We start from the raw sequence: 21,050 nt of genomic DNA, 5'->3' as shown, positions 1-21,050 counted from the left end.
AACAAAAAACAATAGAGATCAGTGATTCCAAAAGTCAGTACCTTGAAGAGATCAACAAAATTGGTAAATCTTTAGCTAGACTGATGAAGGAAGGAAGAAAAGGAGGGAGGGAGAGTGGGAGGAAGGAAGGGATGGGGAGTCAAATTATAAAATATGGGATGAAGAAGGGATGTTATAACCGGTCTTGCAGAAATAAAAGAAATCATAAAGGGATACGATGACCAACTACATGCCAACAAATTAGATAATCTAGATGAAACAGGCAAATTTCCAGAAACACGTAACATACCAGGATTGAATTATGGGGAACTGGAAAATCTGAATAAATCAACAGCATGTAAAGACATAGAGTTAACATTCAAAAAATTTACAACAAAGAAAAGTCCAGGACCAGGTAGTCTCACTGGTGAATTCTACTAGTGTTGTTGTTGTTGTTGTTGTTTTCTTGAGATGGAGTTTCACTCTTGTTGCCCAGGCTGGAGTGCAGTAGCGCAATCTCAGCTCACCGCAACCTCTGTCTCCCAGGTTCAAGCGATTCTCCTGCCTCAGCCTCCCGAGTAGCTGGGATTACAGGCATGTGCCACCACGCTGGGCTAATTTTGTATTTTTTAGTAGAGACGGGGATTTCTCCATGTTGGTCAGGCTGGTCTCGAACTCCCAGCCTCAGGTGATCTGCCTGCCTCGGCCTCCTAAAGTGCTAGGATTACAGGTGTGAGCCACTGGGCCCAGCCTTTCTACTAATGTTTAAAGAAGTGACACCAATTTTTCTCAAACTCTCAAAAAATAGGAGGAAACATTTCCTAATTCTCTGAAGCCAGTATTATCCTGACACCAGAACATTACAGACCTAAATCCCTTATAAATATAGATGTAAAAATCCTGGCAAATTGAAATTTGCAGCAAAAAAGAATTACATGTCATACACAAGCAGAATTTATCCAAGGAAAGCAAGGTTGGTTCAACATACACATATCAATCAATGTAATACATTATATTAAGAGAATAAAAGAAAAAAGCACACACGATCATCTCAATTATGCAGGAAAAGTAACTGACAAAAATCTAACATCCTTTCACAACAAAAACACTCAACAGACTAGGAATAGAACAGAATTTTCTCAATCTGATAAAAGACATGTATGAAAAACTCAGAGCTAACATCATACTTAACAATGAAAAACTGGATTATTTCCCTCTAAGATCAAGTACAAGAAAAGGATGTCTGCTCTTGCCACTTCTACTTAACATTGTTCAGGAGGTTCTGGCCAAAGAAATGAGCACGAAAAAGAAATAAAAGGCATAGATTGGAAAAGAAGAAGTAAAACTATCCCTACTTGCAGATGACCTGATCTTATATATAGAATACCCTAAATAGGGTGGGGGACTGTGGCTCACGCCTGTAATCCCAGCACTTTGGGAGGCCGAGATGGGTGGATCACCTGAGGTCAGGAGTTCGAGACCAGCTTGACCAACATGGTGAAATTCTGTCTCTACTAAAAATACAAAAATTAGTTGGGCGTGGTTGCGTGCACCTGTAGTCCCAGGTACTTGGGAGGCTGAGGCAGGAGAACTCCTTCAACCCAGGAGGCAGAGGTTGCAGTGAGCCGGGATTGCGCCATTGCACTCCAGCCTGGGCAACAGAGCGAGACTCTGTCTCAAAAAACAGAAAAAGGAAAATCCCCAAATTATTAATGTTAATAAATCGGTTCAGCAAGGCAGCAGGATATATGATCCATATGTAAAAATCAGTGTATTTCCATACATTAGCAGTGACTACTCTAAAAATCACATTATAAGGCCGGGCGCGGTGGCTCACGCCTGTAATCCCAGCACTTTGGGAGGCCGAGGCGGGTGGATCACAAGGTCAGGAGATCGAGACCACAGTGAAACCCCATCTCTACTAAAAATACAAAAAATGAGCCGGGCACGGTGGCGGGCGCCTGTAGTCCCAGCTACTCGGGAGGCTGGGGAAGGAGAATGGCGTGAACCCAGGAGGCGGAGCTTGCAGTGAGCCAGGATCGCACCACTGCACTCCGGCTTGGGCGACAGAGCGAGACTCCGTCTCAAAAAAAAAAAAAAAAATGACATTATAAAGCAATTCCATTGATAATAGCTTAAAAAGAATAAAATACTTAGGAATAAATTTAATCAAAAAACTCCAAGTTACATACTAAAAACTATAAAACTATTGAAAGACATTAAGCAAGATCTAAATAAATGGAAATATATCTCACGTTCATGGTTTGGATGACTTACTATTATTGTTAAGATTGCAAATTTCCCAACTGAATCTGCAAATTTGATGTAATCCTTATCAAAATTCCAATGCCTTTTTTTTTTTTTCCAGAAGTGGACTAACTGATCCCAAAATTCATATGGAATTATGAAGGATACAGAATAGCCAAATCAATCTTGAAAAAGAACAACAAAGTTGGAGGACTCATACTTCCTGATTTCAAACTTAAAATTAAAATGTTTTTTGATCTTAGAAACTTACAGTAATGAAGACTGCATGGTAGTGGCATAAACACATATATATAGATAGACAAATGGAATTTATCTGGGCATTCTGAAATACATATATACATTTATGATCACTTGATTTTTAACAGAGGTGTCAAGTCTGTTCAATAAATGAAAAAATAGTTGTTTCAGCAAATGGTAGGGACTAGATGCATTGTTTTACATGTGGGTATCTGTTTACATATGGGTATAACCAGTAACTGGTTATATACATGCAAAAGAATGAATCTAGTCCCTACCCTTGAACCATGTACAAAAATTAACTCAAAATGGAAGACCTAAATGAAAGAGTTAATACTATAAAACTCTTAGAAACGTAGATAAAAACCTGTGTTTCCATGGATTACAAGTTTCTTGGATATGACATCAAAAGGACAATCAAAGAAAAAAATAGGTAAATTGAATCTTGAAAATATTATGCTAAATGAAAGCCAGACACAAAATTATATGACTCCATTTATATGAAATGTTCAGAAGAACATCTATAAAGACAGAAAGTAGATTAGTGATTTCTAGGGGGTGGGGGAGAGGAGGATATTGAGACTAACTGCTAATAGGTATGGGGTTTCTTTTGGGGGTGAGAGAAATGTTCTAGAATTGGAGAGATTAGGTTAGGCAATGGGAATAATCTGACTTAGAAGTGTCTTACTGCCAGGCATGGTGGCTCACACTTGTAATCCCAAGACTTTGGCAGGCCGAGATGGGCGGATTGCTTGAGCTCGGGAGTTTGATACCAGCCTGGACAACATGGTGAAACTAAAAAAAACAAAAAACAAAAAATTAGCTGGGCATACAGGCCCGTGCCTGTAGTCCCAGCTACCCAGAAGGCTGAGGAGAGACGACTGCTTGAGTCCAGAAGGTTGAGGTTGCAGTGAGCTGTGATCACACCACTGTACTCCAGCCTGAGCAATAGAGTGAGACTCTGTCTCAGGAAAAAAAAAAAAAAAGGTGTCTTACTAATAATAGTAATGGAGTACTCTTGACTGGGTATCTATATATAAATCGGCAAACCTCCTCAACAAAACCTGCACCACTACTCCTCTGGCAGGACGCCTATTGAGCTGGCCTTGGTAAGAAGCATGCTCTTCTCTTCCTAACCATAGCATCTTCTATTCTCTCTCTGAAGTGGCCAGAAGAAGACTGGGTCAAGCTGGCTTGGTATATGGCCAGGTAGCCAGTTGTCCATATAAATTCATCTGGACTGCCATTGGCAACAGTTTGTAATATATAATTCATCTTCATTCCTTAAAATCCATCTAGGAACAATGGTTGGAGAGTAACAACTCAAGCAGCCCAAATACTGTAGATGATTATAAATTGGAACTTTCTTCAGCTCCTTACAACACCCAACAACTTGCGAGGTTCAGCAAATTGTGGTACTGGCAGTATACATTCTGTATATTAAAGAAAGAACACAGGGTATGGTCCATATCTCTGCTTGCCCCATTAGAAGAGGTGTATTAGTCTGTTTTCATGCTGCTGATAAAGACATACCCAAGACGGGGAAGAAAAAGAGGTTTAATTGCACTTACAGTTCCACATGGCTGGGAAGCCCTCAGAATCATGGCGGGAGGCAAAAGACACTTCTTACATGGCAGTGGCAAGAGAAAATGAGCAAGATGGAAAAGTGGAAACTCCTGATAAAACCATCAGGTCTAATGAGCCTTATTCACTACCACAAGGACAGCATGGGGGAAACCGCCCCCATGATCCAAATTATCTCCCACCAGGTCCCTCCCACAACACGTGGGAATTACGGGAGTACAATTTAAGATGAGATTTGGGTGAAGACACAGTCAAACCATATCAAGACACATAAGAAAATGGCATTTGAGCCTTGCCCAAACATCATGAAGCATTAATCTCCACAAAGATCTGCAGCTGCATTAGGACCACTGGGAGTTAGGAGTTCCAAGTATCTCTGGATATGGCCACTGCTTAGGACAAACAGGCTCCACTTCAACCAACTGGCATATAAGGGCCATCTCTTTCCCTTAGAAACCAGTCTTCCTCCTTTAGCAACATACTGGTAAGGCAAAATGACCACAAAGTTACTACTAGTTCCACTATAGCTTCACAACAATTAAGAACTCCTAAAATTGTAGGTATATATTTTGAATGTCCAATTTCCTTTTGCATGGGCTAAGGCAGCCTCAATGGGGTCATGGGCCATGTGGGTATATAACCGGAAGCCAAGTTGCTTCAGGGCTAAGTTGTTAGTAGAGTAGATGAAGTGTGTATGTAGCCACGGAGAGAAGCCCAGACTTAACACCAGAACAGAACAAAAGCTGTTAGCTCTAAGATGCAAATATAGAGCTTTAAACATATAAGGTAAGAGGAAAAAGCTGAAAATACCAGAAACTGGTCAGGAAATAGAAAGGCCCAAGCTAGTATGCTAGAAACCTCCTTCAGGCGGATGTGGTCATGTGGTACCAAGTTAAATCAATCGGTACTACTAAATCAGTTGGTACAAGCTTAAATCAATTTAAGTTCTGTTGAAAGGTACAGGACTGGGCCAAACATAACAACGTATTTTTCTAATACAGGATATCAGCTGTGACACTGGCTACCTTGACACATCTTCATCTGAAGAAAAAATACATAGAAACCCTGCTATGATGACAATTTACTTCATGAAGAGAATGGGTTCTGAAACGGTCATTCTTTTCCATTTAAACAAAGTTACCATCTCCCAAAGAACAGCTTTGGGGCAGGAAAGAACAGTATTTCATTTCAAGCTGGACTACTCATCTACCAAAATACCATTCTGACCAAAGAAACAGATGCAGAATTATAGTCACAGCTGCATTCTGCACAGAACAAGTTGGATAATGGTATTCTAAATTGCTAATTATACTGTTAATGATTTTTTTAGTGTCATTGCAGTACTTTGCCACCTTTGTTTAAAAATTTTTAAAAAGCATGTAGCAAGTTTTCTAAATGGTAAATTTCTGTTTTGTTAAATACCAGTGAGTCTTCCAAAGAAAAATTCCATATAAAACCCATTTATTGAAATGGCATTCATATGTGAATTTGGAGGAGCCTATTTATTGACTAGCTATTTGTTTTAATTTACTTTCTCACCAATTTACCTGCATTTAAGATTACTGAGGTCATAAGTATCTCAGTATTAGTGTTTCTATCTAGATCCATAGTTGGTATGAAAAAATAATAAAGTAACATATGTCATGATATGCTGGCACTGGGAATGTGCTACAACTCAATTTACAAAAAGTAATGGCAACAGTACAATTTAATTTTCATTGTGATAACCGTGGTGCTATTTATTACAGTGTTAGTATTATGCTGTTTAATCCATGCCAGCATAGCTGAGGAAGGTAATTACATTTTTGATATAAAAATGCTACTAATGTTTTCATTTCATTTTAGCAGATTATAGTATGCAGATTAAAAGTACTGTCATTGTCCTATATTATTTCTTGTACATTTAAGTGGCAGACTATTTTTTTCCACAAATAGTGAATTAATTTCTACTAAATTATTTCATTAAGGTTTTTAAATAATTAATTTGCTTCTTAACTAAACACCTCAAGCAGGCCAGAAACTTCCACATATTAGATTTACAAAAACTAAAATATCTTATATGCAGAAAATGGTGTACCAATCACAATTACATCACATCGTGTCTTGATAATTTTAATATTTAACAAGGTAAATTAGTAGTTAAAAATTGAAAACCAATCTTATGCAATGACTTTTAAGCAAATACTTACATTTTCTTCTAACAGATCATCCAATTTCAGTGATCTTTTAACACTACAAACAAAAAATTTAAAGAAATTTTAGATTGGACATGCTTTATTTAAAGTAGCCCAATAATTAAGGGAAAGATATATAAACGAAGATTCTAAGTTAGTTCTGCCAACCCATTTTTATATTATTTATTAAAGCAGAATACCATATGAAGAAAGCAATTATTTATGATGACAGGTTTGATTCTAATTGCATATCTCTAAATGGGATCATAATTAAATATTTAAATGAGTTACTTTTAAAAATATATGCAGTTATATATACAAGGACTACCGTACAATTTAAACATCTGTCATATTATAAAAGGTCTTATAAAAGTTAGTATGTTTGTCTGCTTTAAAATACCACTATTACAATATCATATATAAGAGCAAAATAATTTATACACTTTCAGTGGAGATGTTGAAAGTATAGTACAGAAACAGTGCACTAGGTGTTAAAGGTATGAGCATGGTGAAAAAAAGTTTTGCACATTATTCTAGCTTTAAACATGATTCAGTGCAACCAGACTATGACTTAACTGAGGAACAGATGCTCTATGTCTTTATAAGTCCCCAATCCATAAGAAACTATTTTTTGTTTCCTTCACTAAACTGATTCAGGAATATGCCAGGCTCTCTGTGTGCAAAATCTGTTCTGCTAAACTGGATGCCCAGCTGTTGGTGACAATGCTTAGAAAGGGAAGTGGAATATTTATAATACTTTATTTCATACAGCTGTCTTCTAAAGAGCAGTCATCAACATTTTATTGAATGCAGACTAAATGTTCAAAGGAGAAAAAGGTCAATATAAATTAAAACTAGTTTTCTCAGTGACAAACGCAGTGTTAAAAGTATTTTCTTGATTCTTGAGAAATAGAATTAAAATATTAAAGAATTAAGTGCATAAAGCAAAAAGATTGTACTATATTGTATTACAGAAATCCCCCAAAAGTTTGTATTGATCTTAGAAAATGACTATTCATACATAACTATTGATTTACAAAGGACAGGAATAAGAAAAAATAGAAGGGATGGTCAATCTAAGAAAATCATTGAACAGTAAATATTAAGTACAAAAACAATCTATCTAAAAGGAGATTATTTTGCTACTATATCCACATTAGCTTATCATAACATTATTTCTTGAGATTAAATTGGTTTAAAGAATTATTTATGCTTTTAGAAATCCACTTAATATCAATTTAATCTGATTTCCCAATGAGTCAAGAAGAAAACAGAGGTACAAACAAATTAAAATGCAGATAATTTTTAAAAATTTTTATTTAGCTTTGGAATACATATTGCCGTATTTGGGTATGTAAGACGTTCTGGTATTTATAACACTTCAAAAATAGAAATTAGGCCAGGCGTGGTGGCTCACGCCTGTAATCCCAGCACTTTGGAAGGCTGAGGTGGATCACCTGACATCAGGAGTTCGAGACCAGCCTAACATAGTGAAACACCGTCTGTACTAAAAGTACAAAATAATTAGCCTGGTGTGGTGGTGCATGCCTGTAATCCCAGCTACTCCCAAGGCTGAGGCAGGAGAATCGCTTGAACCAGGGAGGCAGAGGTTGCAGTGAACCAAAATAGTGCCATTGCACTCCAGACTGGGCAACAGGAGCAAAACTGTCTCCAAAAAAGAAAAAAAAAAAAAGAAATTAAAAAACTAAAGTTAAACAGTACAGCATTTCTTACCCTTGGTTCTAAATGCTATTAAGATGCAACACTATACTTCAGAAGGAGACAAATTCCATCCTGCTATTAACTGTTCAAAATATTGCTTTATTATCAATGGGTAATTCTTAGGGAAAGTAACTAAATGTTTGCTTTTAAAAAGTTTACAGATTAGGCCCCAGGTTGATCTAAGAAACCCAAGGAAATAAGTAAAAAATAGAAAACAAGAAAGTAAGCTGAGTTAAAACAGGCTGTCATCTCCCACTTTATGTTTGGTGACAATCTAAAAATATTATTTGAGGGTAGTGTAGTATTAAGATAAATCAGACATCTAATAACCAAAAGTTATAATACTTAAAATAATCCTTAAAAGATATAATAGACAAGACTAGAAGAAATCTAAGAAATCACTTAGTTCAGCCAATAGGGAAAATAGTTTGTGCAACTTGCCACCTGTCACACATCTTGAGGGAGAGAAACTCAGATCTCAGGTCCTGTGCGTAATAAATCTTTATTGAGTTGAGGGGAAGGGAATTAAAGAAGGGGAAAGAAGAGCAAATCCACTACAGAGTTTATGACCATCTATTCTTAACATTTAATTACAACTGGGCCCAACCACTCTTTTACAACTAACACAATCATAAGAATATACTAAATTGATTAGTTTACTGTTAGTAGGAATAGAGGAGACGGATGAAACACATGAAGGAAAAATAGGTAAAATTTGATTAGATATATGGGATATTTTCCTAAAATATTTACTCTTTTGTTACTAGTATTAGCTAACAAAAGTGGTATCTTTCTGGTAGTTCTGTAAAGTTGTAAAGCAGCTCCTGTGGCTACTATCTTGATTTAAAAAAGTGGGCACACAAAATTGGACAAAGGACTTGAATATACATTTCTCCAAAGAGATATACTAATGACCAATAAGCACATGAAAAGATGCTCAACATCTCTAATCACTAGGGAAATTCAAATCAGAACCACAATGAAATATTACTTCACAACCTATTAGGATGGCTACTATTTAAAAAAAAAAAAAGTGTTGGTGAGGATGTAGAGAAACCAGAATCCCTGTGCACTGCTGGTGGGAATGTAAAATGGTTCAGCAGCTATGGAAAACAGTATGGCAATTCCTCAAAGAATTAAAAATAGAATTACCATATGATTCCATGATTCCACTTCCAAAAATAATTGAAAGCTGGGACACAAACAGATATTTGTACACCAATGTTTATAGCAGCATTGCTCACAATAGCCAAAAAGTAGAAAAGCAACCCAAATATCTACTGACAGATGAACAGATAAACAAAATGTGATATATACATAAAACAAAACCTTATTCAGCTTTAAAAACAAGAAATGAAATTTGACATGTGCTACAACATGGATGAACCTTGAAGACATTATGCTAAGTAAAATAAGCCAGTCACAAAAGGACAAATATTGTATGATTCCAAACATAGGAGAGCAGTCAAATTCATGAAGACAAAAAATAGAATGGTGGTTGCAGGGGCTAGAAGGAGTGAGGAATGGGAAATTACTGTTTAATGGATACAGAGTTTCAGTTTTACAAGATGAAAAAAATTCTAGAGATGAATGGTGGTGATGGTTGCACAACAAGGTAAATATTCTCAATGTCACTGAATTGGACACCTAGAAAATGATTGAAATAGTAAATTTTGTTATGTATAATTTAGCACAATTTAAAAATAGATAATTATTTAAAAGATATCTATCTATTGTGTCCTAATTACCTCCCTCTTACAGGTAACATCTCTGTGGGTGACTTCTAACTTCCAACTTACCCAAATTTCCACCTATGCCCATAATTTACAAGTTATATTCTATTTCTAGGAATACTAGGTTTAGATTCACTGGGATCAAAATTCTGGTTGCTACCAGAATTACTGCTGTTGAGAATTTTAAAAAATATAAAACATTTGACATGCAATTTTACATATAGAGTAACTATGTCTGTATAATTATATTATTCCCTAAGACTGTCCTCCTGTTTTTTATTTAGCTTAACACATGGTAGTATCCTGAATAGGATTATCTGGTTCATCAGAACAGAACAAGTAGATGAGTTTTATTATACAATGTTATTGACTAACATAAGTTACAATATTAAAGACATTATTCTAGGAAAAAAAACCCCTATCATTTGATTCCTAATAAAAAACCAGGAATGACACTCAGAAGATCACAAAATTATATGATTTGAGGTTCTCTTATAGAACTTTTAAAACATTAGTTTAAATACAATTTTGAATAGCAGGACTGAGGGGAGGAATGGGGGGGTAAAGAATAAGCTTAGTAAAGTGGTTAAGACTCAGGGAGCCTTCATACTACGCCAAATTCTTCCCTAAGGTTGGGCAAATCACATAATCTCACTAAGCTTCATAAAGTTGACAGTAACACTGGCCTGTAAAGTAGTAAGAAATTTCTGAGTGGAAGATAAAAATATCACTGAGTATTTCAGTGCTTCCATTTACTCCACACTATAATAGAGATGATAATATTGCCAGCTACAACTTCACAGGAGTGGTTAGAGGATTACTGAGTATGCTTGTGAGATTCTTAGAAATCCTTTGATGAAAGGCAATGGCCAAATTCATATCCCATGTGACTCCTTAAATGTAAACTGAGATATGTGAAATGATTTATTTTCCATTCTATGTATGGGAATGAGCAAAGAAGGGAGAAGAATCTATTATCCTTTCTGCATTCTCCTTTTCATTCAAGCCTATGCTTTTTGTGTTCAAATTAATAACAGTAATAGCCACTAATACTGTTATTAATCATTCATTTAGATGCTTTCATATTGACAATATTGTTATTAAGTACTGTCACATACATACATAGAAAGGAAGGACATAAGTATGTCCTTTGTAAGAGTCTCTATTGAAAGCACTCAGGTCTATCAGAATTAAAAATGGTAGATGGGTGATAGACATTTTTCTGTACAAATTTTATTTCACAACATAAACATAATAACAAAAAACTAACAATGATATCTACCACACCTTTGAGATTCCAACAGAATCATCTCTAAGAAGTTTCTACTGACACTGTCCTGTTTGCACTAGGGAAGCTTCAACTCTACTAAACAGCACTTGTGCATGACCCTCTCACCAAACTTATGTTGAAAGTATTCATGTTTGTTTTTCTTCCCCAGACTAAGATGTTTATATCGTTAGCACCATGTCTACTAACTGGTAGGTTATAAGTTCTAAAAATGTTTGAACTATCTCTTCCATTAAAGTTAAAACTCCTAGATAGCACAGTATCTATTAATATTTGAATCCCCAAAGCCTGATACAGTGATTGGCATACAAGTGTTATATAAATTAATGATCTGTTTAATTAATTGCGTTTATTTTTTAGTTCAAAACACTAATCTCAAATTGAAGAATATATTTAGTTTTTTCAATTTTCTATGGTGCTCCAATTTTGTGGACTTAAATAATTTTGGTTTAAAATTCCTAGATAAGACTTTTTTTTTTTTAAGCTATTCCCATCAACCATATTTAAGTTTAAATACAGAGCCTGGTGCAGTGGGTTTCACCTGTAATCCCAACACTTTGGGAGGCTGAGGTGGGTGGATCCCTTGAGACCAGGAGTTCGAGACTAGCCTGGGCAACATAGGGAGATCCCAACTCCACAAAAAAATACAAAAAAATTAGGCAAGTGTGGTGGTGCGTGCCTGTGGTCCCATGACTTGGGAGGACAAGGAGGGAGGATCACTTGAGTCCAGGAGGTCAAGGCTGCAGTGAACCATGATCAGGCCATTGTACTCCCAGCCTGGGCTACAGAGCAAAACCCTGTTTAAGAAAAAAAAAAAAAAAGAAAAAAAAAGTTCCCAAACAATATCATCTGAACACAGTCTTATCTCTAAGGTAGTCCTTTATGTTGATTTGTGTCTTACCAGTTCTGACAAAAAAAACAAAACAAAAAAACTAAGCTGTGTTTCTTCAACTATTGCCTCTCCTTCATTCTACCTTTCTGAGACTCTATTAAGAAATAATTTTAGACTTTCTTGTTCTTTCACACCTCTAAACTCCTCTTTCATTTTATTGTTCTCTAAGCTGCCTTTGGGCAATTTCTTCAGATTTATCTTCCAATTCTCTAATTCCTTACTTAGCTGTGCCTAATCTACTGTGTAAACCATTAATTTTTTAAAACAATTCAATACGTTTTGGAGTAACTTTTAATTTTTCTACAATTATAAACTTTAAAAAAGTTCCAAGAATAAAAATTCTTGTTATCATTTACCCAGATTTACCACTTGCTTACCTTTTGTCTCATGTGCTTTATCATTCTGTCTATACACATATATACATGTTTATTATATATGCTTATTTTTCTAAACCATTGAGAACTTGGAAACACAGTACACTCTTACTCATAAATATCTCCATATGTTTTGCTAAGAACAATTTCATTGATACAATTATCAAAATGAAAAAATTATCAATACATTATTATAATAAGCAGTCTGTAGTCAAATTTTATCACTTGTTCTAACAATGTCCTTTATAGCAAATTTCCACCCAAGTCTAGGATGCAGTCCTGGATCACTCATTGTATTTGGTTGTCTCCCTCTAGAACAGTTTCTCAACCTTTTGTTTTCCTTAACCTGGACATTTTTCAAGACTGCAGACCATTTTTATTTTTATAAACTATCCCTCAATTTGGGACTATCTGATATTTCCCCATGATTAGGTTATGCATACATGGCATAAATATCACAGAAGTGATGTTGCATCCTTGTGAGAGCATAACTTGAGGCACTTGATCTTGATGTATTGTAATATCAGTGATATAAATTTTGACCATTAAGATATTATCTTCCAGTTTTCTCCAATGTAGTAAATAAGAAATCTTATAAAGAGCCACTAATCATTGTTCCTTTTATATTTATTAGTTAGCATTATATTTCAAGAAAAGACTTTCTGTTATCCTTCCTTTATTCATTTATATCACTACAATGTTACAGATTTTTATGTTAGCCAATGGATTTTAAGCCATTCCTATCATTATTTATTTTGATGTTTAACTGTCCCAAATTTGGCAATGGGACCATTCTCCCCCTTCACCCCAGCTCCTGTTTAACCTATGTACCCATAACGCTTTGAGCACTTCCTAACTTTCCAGCACACGCAAAAAAATTTTCTCTGCATCAGCTTTGGAATCAGCTTTTTCCTCCAATGAGACCTAGCTCTTTTTAGTGGAAAATGGTATTTAGACACCAAAATCTGGGCACTAAATGTGTTCACTGTTACTTATGTCATTGCTTATAGTCTCTCTCAGAGGACAGAGCTGGAACACACATCACACACACAAAAACATTTCTATCTACCTCTATCTTTAATGTGTATATTTTTTAAAACTATGATTTCATATTGACATCTCCAGTGCCAAGTCAACAAATTTGAAATTCCTCCATCCAAAGGTGAGAAACTGGCTCCCATCACCCACAATACACTTATGCATTTGACCAAGCCTAGGACACATAAAAACTAGTTTCAGAAGTGCTAACACATACTACTATGGAAAGCAAATCTCTTACTCAAGTTCAATATTTGCCTAATATTTTTAATGTAAAATTTACATATAGCAAGCAGCACAAATATTAAGTGTATAGATGAGAGTTTTAACAAATGTGTACTATATCCCTGAAACTCACATCTGTATCAAGATATGGAATATTTGAATCATATGAGGAGGGTACCTCAGGCTCCCTCCAAGTCCATCACCTATACCATACACAACTACTTTTCTAATTTCTTCCAACATAAATTACTTTTGCCTATTCTAGAATTTCATATAAATAGAACCATACAGTATGTACTTGCATCTATTTTCTGTGCTCAGCATAACTGTGAGATTCACCCAGGTTGTTGCACATCAGTAGATCATTTGTTTTTAATTAATATTCTATCTTAATAAACCATTTATTTGTTTTCCTGTTGATGGACACTTGATTTTAGTTTTTAGCCATTATGAGTAAAGCTCCCAAGAACACCTTTTACAAGGTTTTTTGTGTTGTTTCCCTTAGCTATATTGCATTCAGTTTTCTTGGATAAATAAATACCTAGAAGTAGAAGTGCTAAATCATTGGGTAGGTGAATATTTATTTAATTTCTTAAGAAACTGCCAAAATGTCCAACATGTTATGGTTCATTTGTATATCTTCTTTTATTAACTATTGGTTCAAATCTTTGGGCCATTATTTAAATAATATTTTTGTCTTTCTACTGTTGATTAGTAAGAGTTCTTTATTTTCCTAAATATAAATCCTTTGTCTGATATGTATCTGTTAAATACTTTTTCCCAGTTGTTTGAAAATTTACTTTTTTTGGCTGGGTGCAGTGGCTCACGCCTGTAATCTCATCACTTTGGGAGGCCAAGGTGGGCAGATCACAAGGTCAAGAGATTGAGACCATCCTGGTCAACATCGTGAAACCCTATCTCTGCTAAAAATACAAAAATTAGCTGGGTGTGGTGGTGCACATCTGCAGTCCCAGCTACGTGGGAGGCTGAGACAGGAGAATCACTTGAACCCAGAAGGCAGAGGTTGCAGTGAGCCACGATCGTGCCACTGCACTCCCGCCTGGCGACAGAGCGAGACTCCATCTCAAAAAAAAAAAGAAAAAAAAGAAAAACAGAAAACTTACTTTTTAAAATCTTATCTCTTGATGAGCAAAAGTTTAAAACGTAGATGAAGTGTAATTTATCATTTTTTTCTTTTATAATTATTGCTTTCTGAGTCTTGCCTGAAATTTTACCTACTTCAGATGGTAACAACATTCTCGAATATTTTCCTCCAGAAACTTTACTTTTTACATTTAGGACCAAAATGTATCTCAAATTAATTTTTGTATGTAGTATAAGGTGAAGGTCAAGGTGTTTTGTTTTTTTCCCCACTGGGTATGCCAGCACCACTTGGGAAGAAAATCTTCTCTTATCCCCACTGAACTGCTTTGGTACCTTTGTGGGTCTATTTCTGGACTTTCTATTCTATTCTATTTATCTATTTCTCTATATGCCCAAACTATACTGATTTCATTACCAACACTTTATGCTATGTCTAGTTAGTTTACATACTCCAACTTCATTCTTTTTTTTCAAAATTGTTTTGGCTACTGCAAGTCACTTGCCTTTTCATACAAATTTTGAAATCAGTTTTCAATTTCTATAAAATGTTTGCTTGAAGAACTAAAAATAGAACTACCATTCAACGCCAGGCGCAGTGGCTCATGCCTGTAATCCCAGCACTTTGGGTGGCCGAGGTGGGCAGATCACAAGGTCAGGAGTTCAAGACCAGCCTGATCAATATGGTGAAACCCCGTTTCTACTAAAAAGACAAAAATTAGCCAGGCATGGTGGCTCATGCTTGTAGTCCCAGCTACTCAGAAGGCTGAGACAGAAGAATCACTTGAACCCGGGAGGCGGAGGTTGCAATGAGCCAAGATTGTACCACTGCACTCCAGCCTGGGCGACAGAGCAAAACTCCGTCTCAAAAAAAAAAAAAAAAGAACTACCCAGCAACCCCACTACTGGGTATCTATCAAAGGAAAAGAAATCATTGTATCAAAAAGACAAATGTACTTGTACATTTATTGCAGCACTATTCACAAGAGCAAAGTCATGGAATCATCCTGTGTCCATCAATGGATGACTGGATGAAGAAATGTGGTATATATACACCACGGAACACTATGAATCCATAAAAAAGAATGATATCGTGTTGTTCTGCAGCAACATGAATAGAGCTGGAAAGCACTATCTTAAGTGGAATAACTCAGAAACAGAAAATTAGGCCAGGCATGGTGGCTCATACCTGTAATCCCAACACTTTAGGAGGCTGAGCTGAGCAGATTACTTGAGTCCAGAAGTGAGCCTGGGAGGCGGAGGTTGCGGTGAGGTGAGATTGCACTACTGCACTCCAGCCTGAGTGACAGAGTAAGACCATGTCTCAGAAAAAAAAAAAAAAAAAAAAGAGGAGAGGGGAAGGGAAGGGGAAGGGAAGGGGAAGGGAAGGGAGGGGAGGGGAGGGGAGGGGAGGGGAAGGGAAGGGGAAGGGGAAGGGGAAGGGAGTGGATGGGAGGGAAGGGGAGGGGAGTGGATGGGAGGGGAGGGGAGAGGAGGGGAGGGGAGGGGAAGGGAGTGGAGGGGAGGGGAAGGGAGTGGAGGGGAGAAGAAGGAAAGAAAAGAAAGAAAAGAGAAAAGAAAAGAGGAAATGAAAGAAAAGGAAAGGAAAAGAGGAAAGGAAAGGAGAGGAGAAGAGAGAGAGAGAGGAGAGCAGAGGAGAGGAGAGGAGAGGAGAGAAAGGAGAGAGAGGAGAGGAGAGGGGAGGGGAGGGGAGGGGAGGGGAGAGAAGAGGAGAGGAGAGGAGAGGAGAGGAGATCAACTGGGTGCGGCAGTGCTCATACCTGTGATCTCAGCATTTTGGGAGGCCAAGGCATGAGGATTGTTGGATATCAACATGGGCAACACAGTGAGACTTTGTCTCTACAGAAATATAAAAAATTAGGCCAGTGTGGTGGTGTGCATCTGTAGTCCCAGCTACTTGGGAGGCTGAAGCAGGAGGATCACTTGAGCCCAGGAGGTCAAGGTTGCAGTGAGCCATGTTCATGCCACTGCAGTCCAGCCTGGGTGACAGAGTAAGACCTTGTTTCACCAAAAAAAAAAAAAAAAAAAAGAAAAGCAAATACCACATGTTCTCATTTATTAGTGGGAGCTAAACAATAGGTACGCATGAACATACAGAGGGAAATAATAGACACCGAGACCTCAAAAGGAGGAAGTGTGGGAGGAAGGTAAGGGTTGAAAAATTATCTTTCGGGTACAATGTTCACTATTTGGGTGATGGGCACCTACGAGTCCAAACCTCACCATTATGCAATATATTCTTGTAACAAATCTGCACATATACACTCTGAGTCTATAAAAAATAAAAACAAATAAATTAGGTATAAATGATCATCCCCCCAAAAAGAAAGTACAAAGGAAAATTAGATTACATGAAAAATGAAATATAAAACAGAAAAGATAAAGATAATACCAAATACTATTATACAAGTTTTTATCCACTTTTTTTTTTTTAAAGATGCATTTTAAAAAGTAGAAATAAAAAAAGCAAAACTTAAAAAGAAATGTTAGGATTATGACAGGGATTGCATTAAATCTAAACATTGGTAAGAACTAACATTTTAATAATACCACATTTATCATTTAATAATACTCTCATTTATCTTCATCTTTAATTCCTCTAAGGAACATTTTGTAATTTTCACTGTAGAGGTCTTGCATGTCTTATGCTAAATTACTACATGTATTTTTATGTAATTGTAAATGAAAAATCTTAAACTTCAACTTCCAGGTGTTTATTGCTGAAATATAGAAATATATCGATCTTGGCCGGGCACGGTGGCTCAAGCCTGTAATCCCAGCACTTTGGTAGGCCGACATGGGCGGATCACGAGGTCAGGAGATCAAGACCATCCTGGCTAACATGGTGAAACCCCGTCTCTACTAAAAAATACAAAAAACTAGCCGGGCGAGGTGGCAGGCGCCTGTAGTCTCAGCTACTTGGGAGGCTGAGGCAGGAGAATGGCATAAACCTGGGAGGCGGAGCTTCGCTTGCAGTGAGCTGAGATCCAGCCACTACACCCCAGCCTGGGTGACAGAGCGAGACTCCGTCTCAAAAAAAAAAAAAAAAAAGAAATATATTGATCTTTGTATACTGATTTTGTGTCCTACATCCTTGCTAAATTGTTCTGAAAATTGTCTTGTAGACTTTTTAGGATTTTCTTCATACATGATGTCATTGTTGAATCATTAATTTTACTTTTCCCTTTTTTTTAAATTTTTATTGTTTTTGTTTGTTTTGAGACAGGGTCATCCAGGCTGGAGTGCAACTGACACAATCACAGCTCACTGCAGCCTTGACTTCCTCAGCTCAAGTGATCCTCTTGCCTCAGCTTCCCAAGCTAAGGCACGTAACATCATACCTTGTTAATTTTCGTATTTTTTTGTAGAGACAGTGTTTTGCCATATTGCCCAGGCTAGTCTTGAACTATTGGGCTCAAGCAATCTGCCTGTCTCAGCCTCCCAAAGTGATGGGATTACAGGCATGAGTCACTGGGCCTGGCTTCACTTTTTCCTTTTTAACATTGTGGGTGTTTTTCTGTGTGTGCTTTGTTGAATAGAGGTGGTGAGAGGACACATTCTTGCCTTTTTCCTAATCTTAGAAAAAGTTTTCAATACTGAATATATTACCTATAGGTTTTTCAAGGAAATGAGAAGTTCCCTCTTATTCCTAGTTTGCTGAGGGTTTTATTTTCTCATGAATGGGTATGTTTTTTGTACAATTAGCCAATGAAATCGTCTGGGTCTTTGTGGGAAGATTCTTAGTAACAAATTCTATTCCCTTAATTATGCAGATTTTCTATATCATCTTATGCCATCATGCTAAGTTGTATTTTTCAAGGAATTTGTCAATTTTATATACGTTGTCAAGTTCACTGGAATAAAGGCTTTAATGATATTACCTCTTTTAATATCTATAGTATCTTTAGTGATATTCTGCTCTTTCATTTTGGATGCTGCTAGTTTGTGTTCTCTTTCATCTAAGTACAATTTTTCCTTTCATTCTGGATATTGATCATTTGCTTTCTCTCCTGTTAGACTGTTATATCTACCTTTCCCTTTAAAAAAAAAAAAACTTTCATGTTTGTTCCTTATAGACAGTGAAGAGTTAGGACTCGCTTTAAAAAAAAAAAATCTAGCCTTATTCTCTACCTTTTTCATTGATGTCTTTACTGCACTTAAACTTGATGTAATTATCTGGTTGGGTCTACCAATTAGATAGTTGTTTTCTATTTGTCCCACCTGCTTTTGTTCCTTTGTTCTATTTTACCTGTCTTCTTTTGAATTAACAGTATTTTTAAATATATCATTTCAATCCCTGTAACTGTTTTTTTAGGTATGCCTCTTTGTATTTTCAGAGGTTATTCTGGGGATTACAATATGCCTTTTTAACATATCACAGTCTATCTAGAGTTATAATAATACAGTACTACTTCATGTAAAAGAGAAGAATCTTGCAACATTATAGTCAACTCCCTCTGTGCTTTGTGCCACTAGTATCATACACATTATGTCTACATATAACCCCATAATAGTGTTTAATTTTTGCTTTAAACATTCTCGCCTTTTTAAGAAGTTGAAAGCAAAAAATATATAGATCCTCCTTGACTTACAAGAGGATTATGTTACAACAAACCCACTGTAAATTGAAACTATTAGTTGCAAATGCATTTCACACATTTAACCTACTGAACATCATAGCTTAAACGTGCTGAGAACTCTTAAATTAACTTATAGTTGGGTAAATCATCTAATCCAAAATCTCTTTTAAAATAAAGTGTTGAATATCTCATGTAATTTATTGAATACCGCACTGAAAGTAAAGAATGGTGGTATTGGCCGGGCGCGGTGGCTCAAGCCTGTAATCCCAGCACTTTGGGAGGCCGAGACGGGTGGATCACGAGGTCAAGAGATCGAGACCATCCTGGCTAACACGGTGAAACCCCGTCTCTACTAAAAAATACAAAAAAAAACTAGCCAGGCAAGGTGGCGGGCGCCTGTAGTCCCAGCTGCTCGGGAGGCTGAGGCAGGAGAATGGCATAAACCCGGGAGGCGGAGCTTGCAGTGAGCTGAGATCCGGCCACTGCACTCTAGCCTGGGTGACAGAGCGAGACTCCGTCTCACAAAAAAAAAAAAAAAAAAAAAAAAAAAAGAATGGTGGTATGGGTACTTGAAGTAGTTTTTACTTAACGCATATTGCTTTCACACTATTATGAAGTAAAAAAATTCTAAGTTAAACCAACAGTTGAGAGTCACCACGCTCAGCCAAAAAGGCTCTATTATACCTTCCTCTATTAGACTTTACTGACTTTTACAAGCAGGAAAGAATTGCATTTAAATTTCGTATTTTTCTTATATAAAGTACTAATGATTTCACCAATCTTCTTTTAAAATGCAGGACACTTTATTTATAAAAGAAATTATATAACTTTGAATATCTACTATAATTCAAAGGATGTTTATTTAATTAAGGTTAACTTTCACTTGGCCTGACACATCATTCCACCCACCTATTTCTTTATAATCAATCCACAAAATAAAAATCATTGTACCTGGCAGTAGCATCAACATGATTACAGCATATAGGCACAATAAAGATCCAGGATACGTTTATATTCATTTTCCCTTATCTTGGAAAATACAGCACATTTTAAAGTTCTCTCAGAAAACTCTCAGACTACAAACACATCAGCAGAATGGCCCCCACTGTTAGTTACTGTTACGAATAGTTTTCTACAACAATAATGCTATTCCAACTTTATAGCTTTAGTTCAGTCATAGCTTGGAACAGAATAAAGTTAACTCTGGTTGAGAATATCCTTGGCTGAATTAGCATGATGATGTACACTAATTAGAAAGACTAAGCAAATGGTATTTTTTAAAGGAAGCTTTATAAAGCAAAAGGTAGAAGAAAAAAGGTCTAGAATGGGATTTGATTACTTATAGCAAGAGCTACTAAAAAGGCATGTATCTGTCAGAATGAAATCTTTCCAAAGTAGCAACTTTATCATTCAATTAATACATACTTATTGAGCAACTATTTTATCAATGAGGACACTGAGTAACAATCTAAGGAGCACACAGCTGGTTAACAGACTCAAGATTCAAATCCTGTTTGTCTTACTCCAAAGTCCATGATTTTTCCACTTCAAATCTAAAAAAAGGGAAGGTTTCAACCTAGATAGAGAAATGACTATGTCGCTAATTTTATAATGTACACAGAAAAAGGAGCAAGATTGGAAGGGAAGATGATTAGCCTAACGAAACCAACAGCAGCATTTATCTAATTCATCTGCTTCCTCCAAAGGATCAAAGAGAAGGCATAGAAAGCTACACTTAGTGAGGACTTAAGATAGGTAATCTCTAAATCCTTTTAAAAAACATTTTAAGTAGTACATACTAAATGAATAAATATAATACTAATGAATAATGGAT

General features: G+C 36.3%; 1 protein-coding gene across 16 annotated transcripts in view; it reads right to left on the bottom strand.

Annotated features, from left to right (window-relative positions):
- The window catches only part of ITGB3BP (integrin subunit beta 3 binding protein), a 73,378-nt gene that overhangs the window by 49,723 nt on the left and 2,605 nt on the right, over positions 1–21,050 (bottom strand). For 5 of the 16 annotated variants that reach the window (XM_001087746.5, XM_015141228.3, XM_015141240.3 and 2 more), the window contains exon 2: positions 6,258–6,300. The exons of 2 other annotated variants lie outside the window; for them this stretch is intronic. In XM_001087746.5, the coding sequence (XP_001087746.4) occupies positions 6,258–6,300 (43 nt within the window). Of the gene's footprint in view, positions 1–3,172; positions 3,280–6,257; positions 6,301–15,804; positions 15,915–16,396; positions 16,616–21,050 lie in introns of all 16 variants that reach the window. 9 more of the 16 variants (XM_077954820.1, XM_077954791.1, XM_077954815.1 and 6 more) reach the window with 5 other exon arrangements.

This window comes from Macaca mulatta, chromosome 1 (genome assembly GCF_049350105.2).
Source record: "Macaca mulatta isolate MMU2019108-1 chromosome 1, T2T-MMU8v2.0, whole genome shotgun sequence".
Taxonomy (NCBI): Eukaryota; Metazoa; Chordata; class Mammalia; order Primates; family Cercopithecidae; genus Macaca; species Macaca mulatta.
Note: the sequence above shows the minus strand (reverse complement) of the source record. Positions and strands in the feature narration are given on the sequence as shown.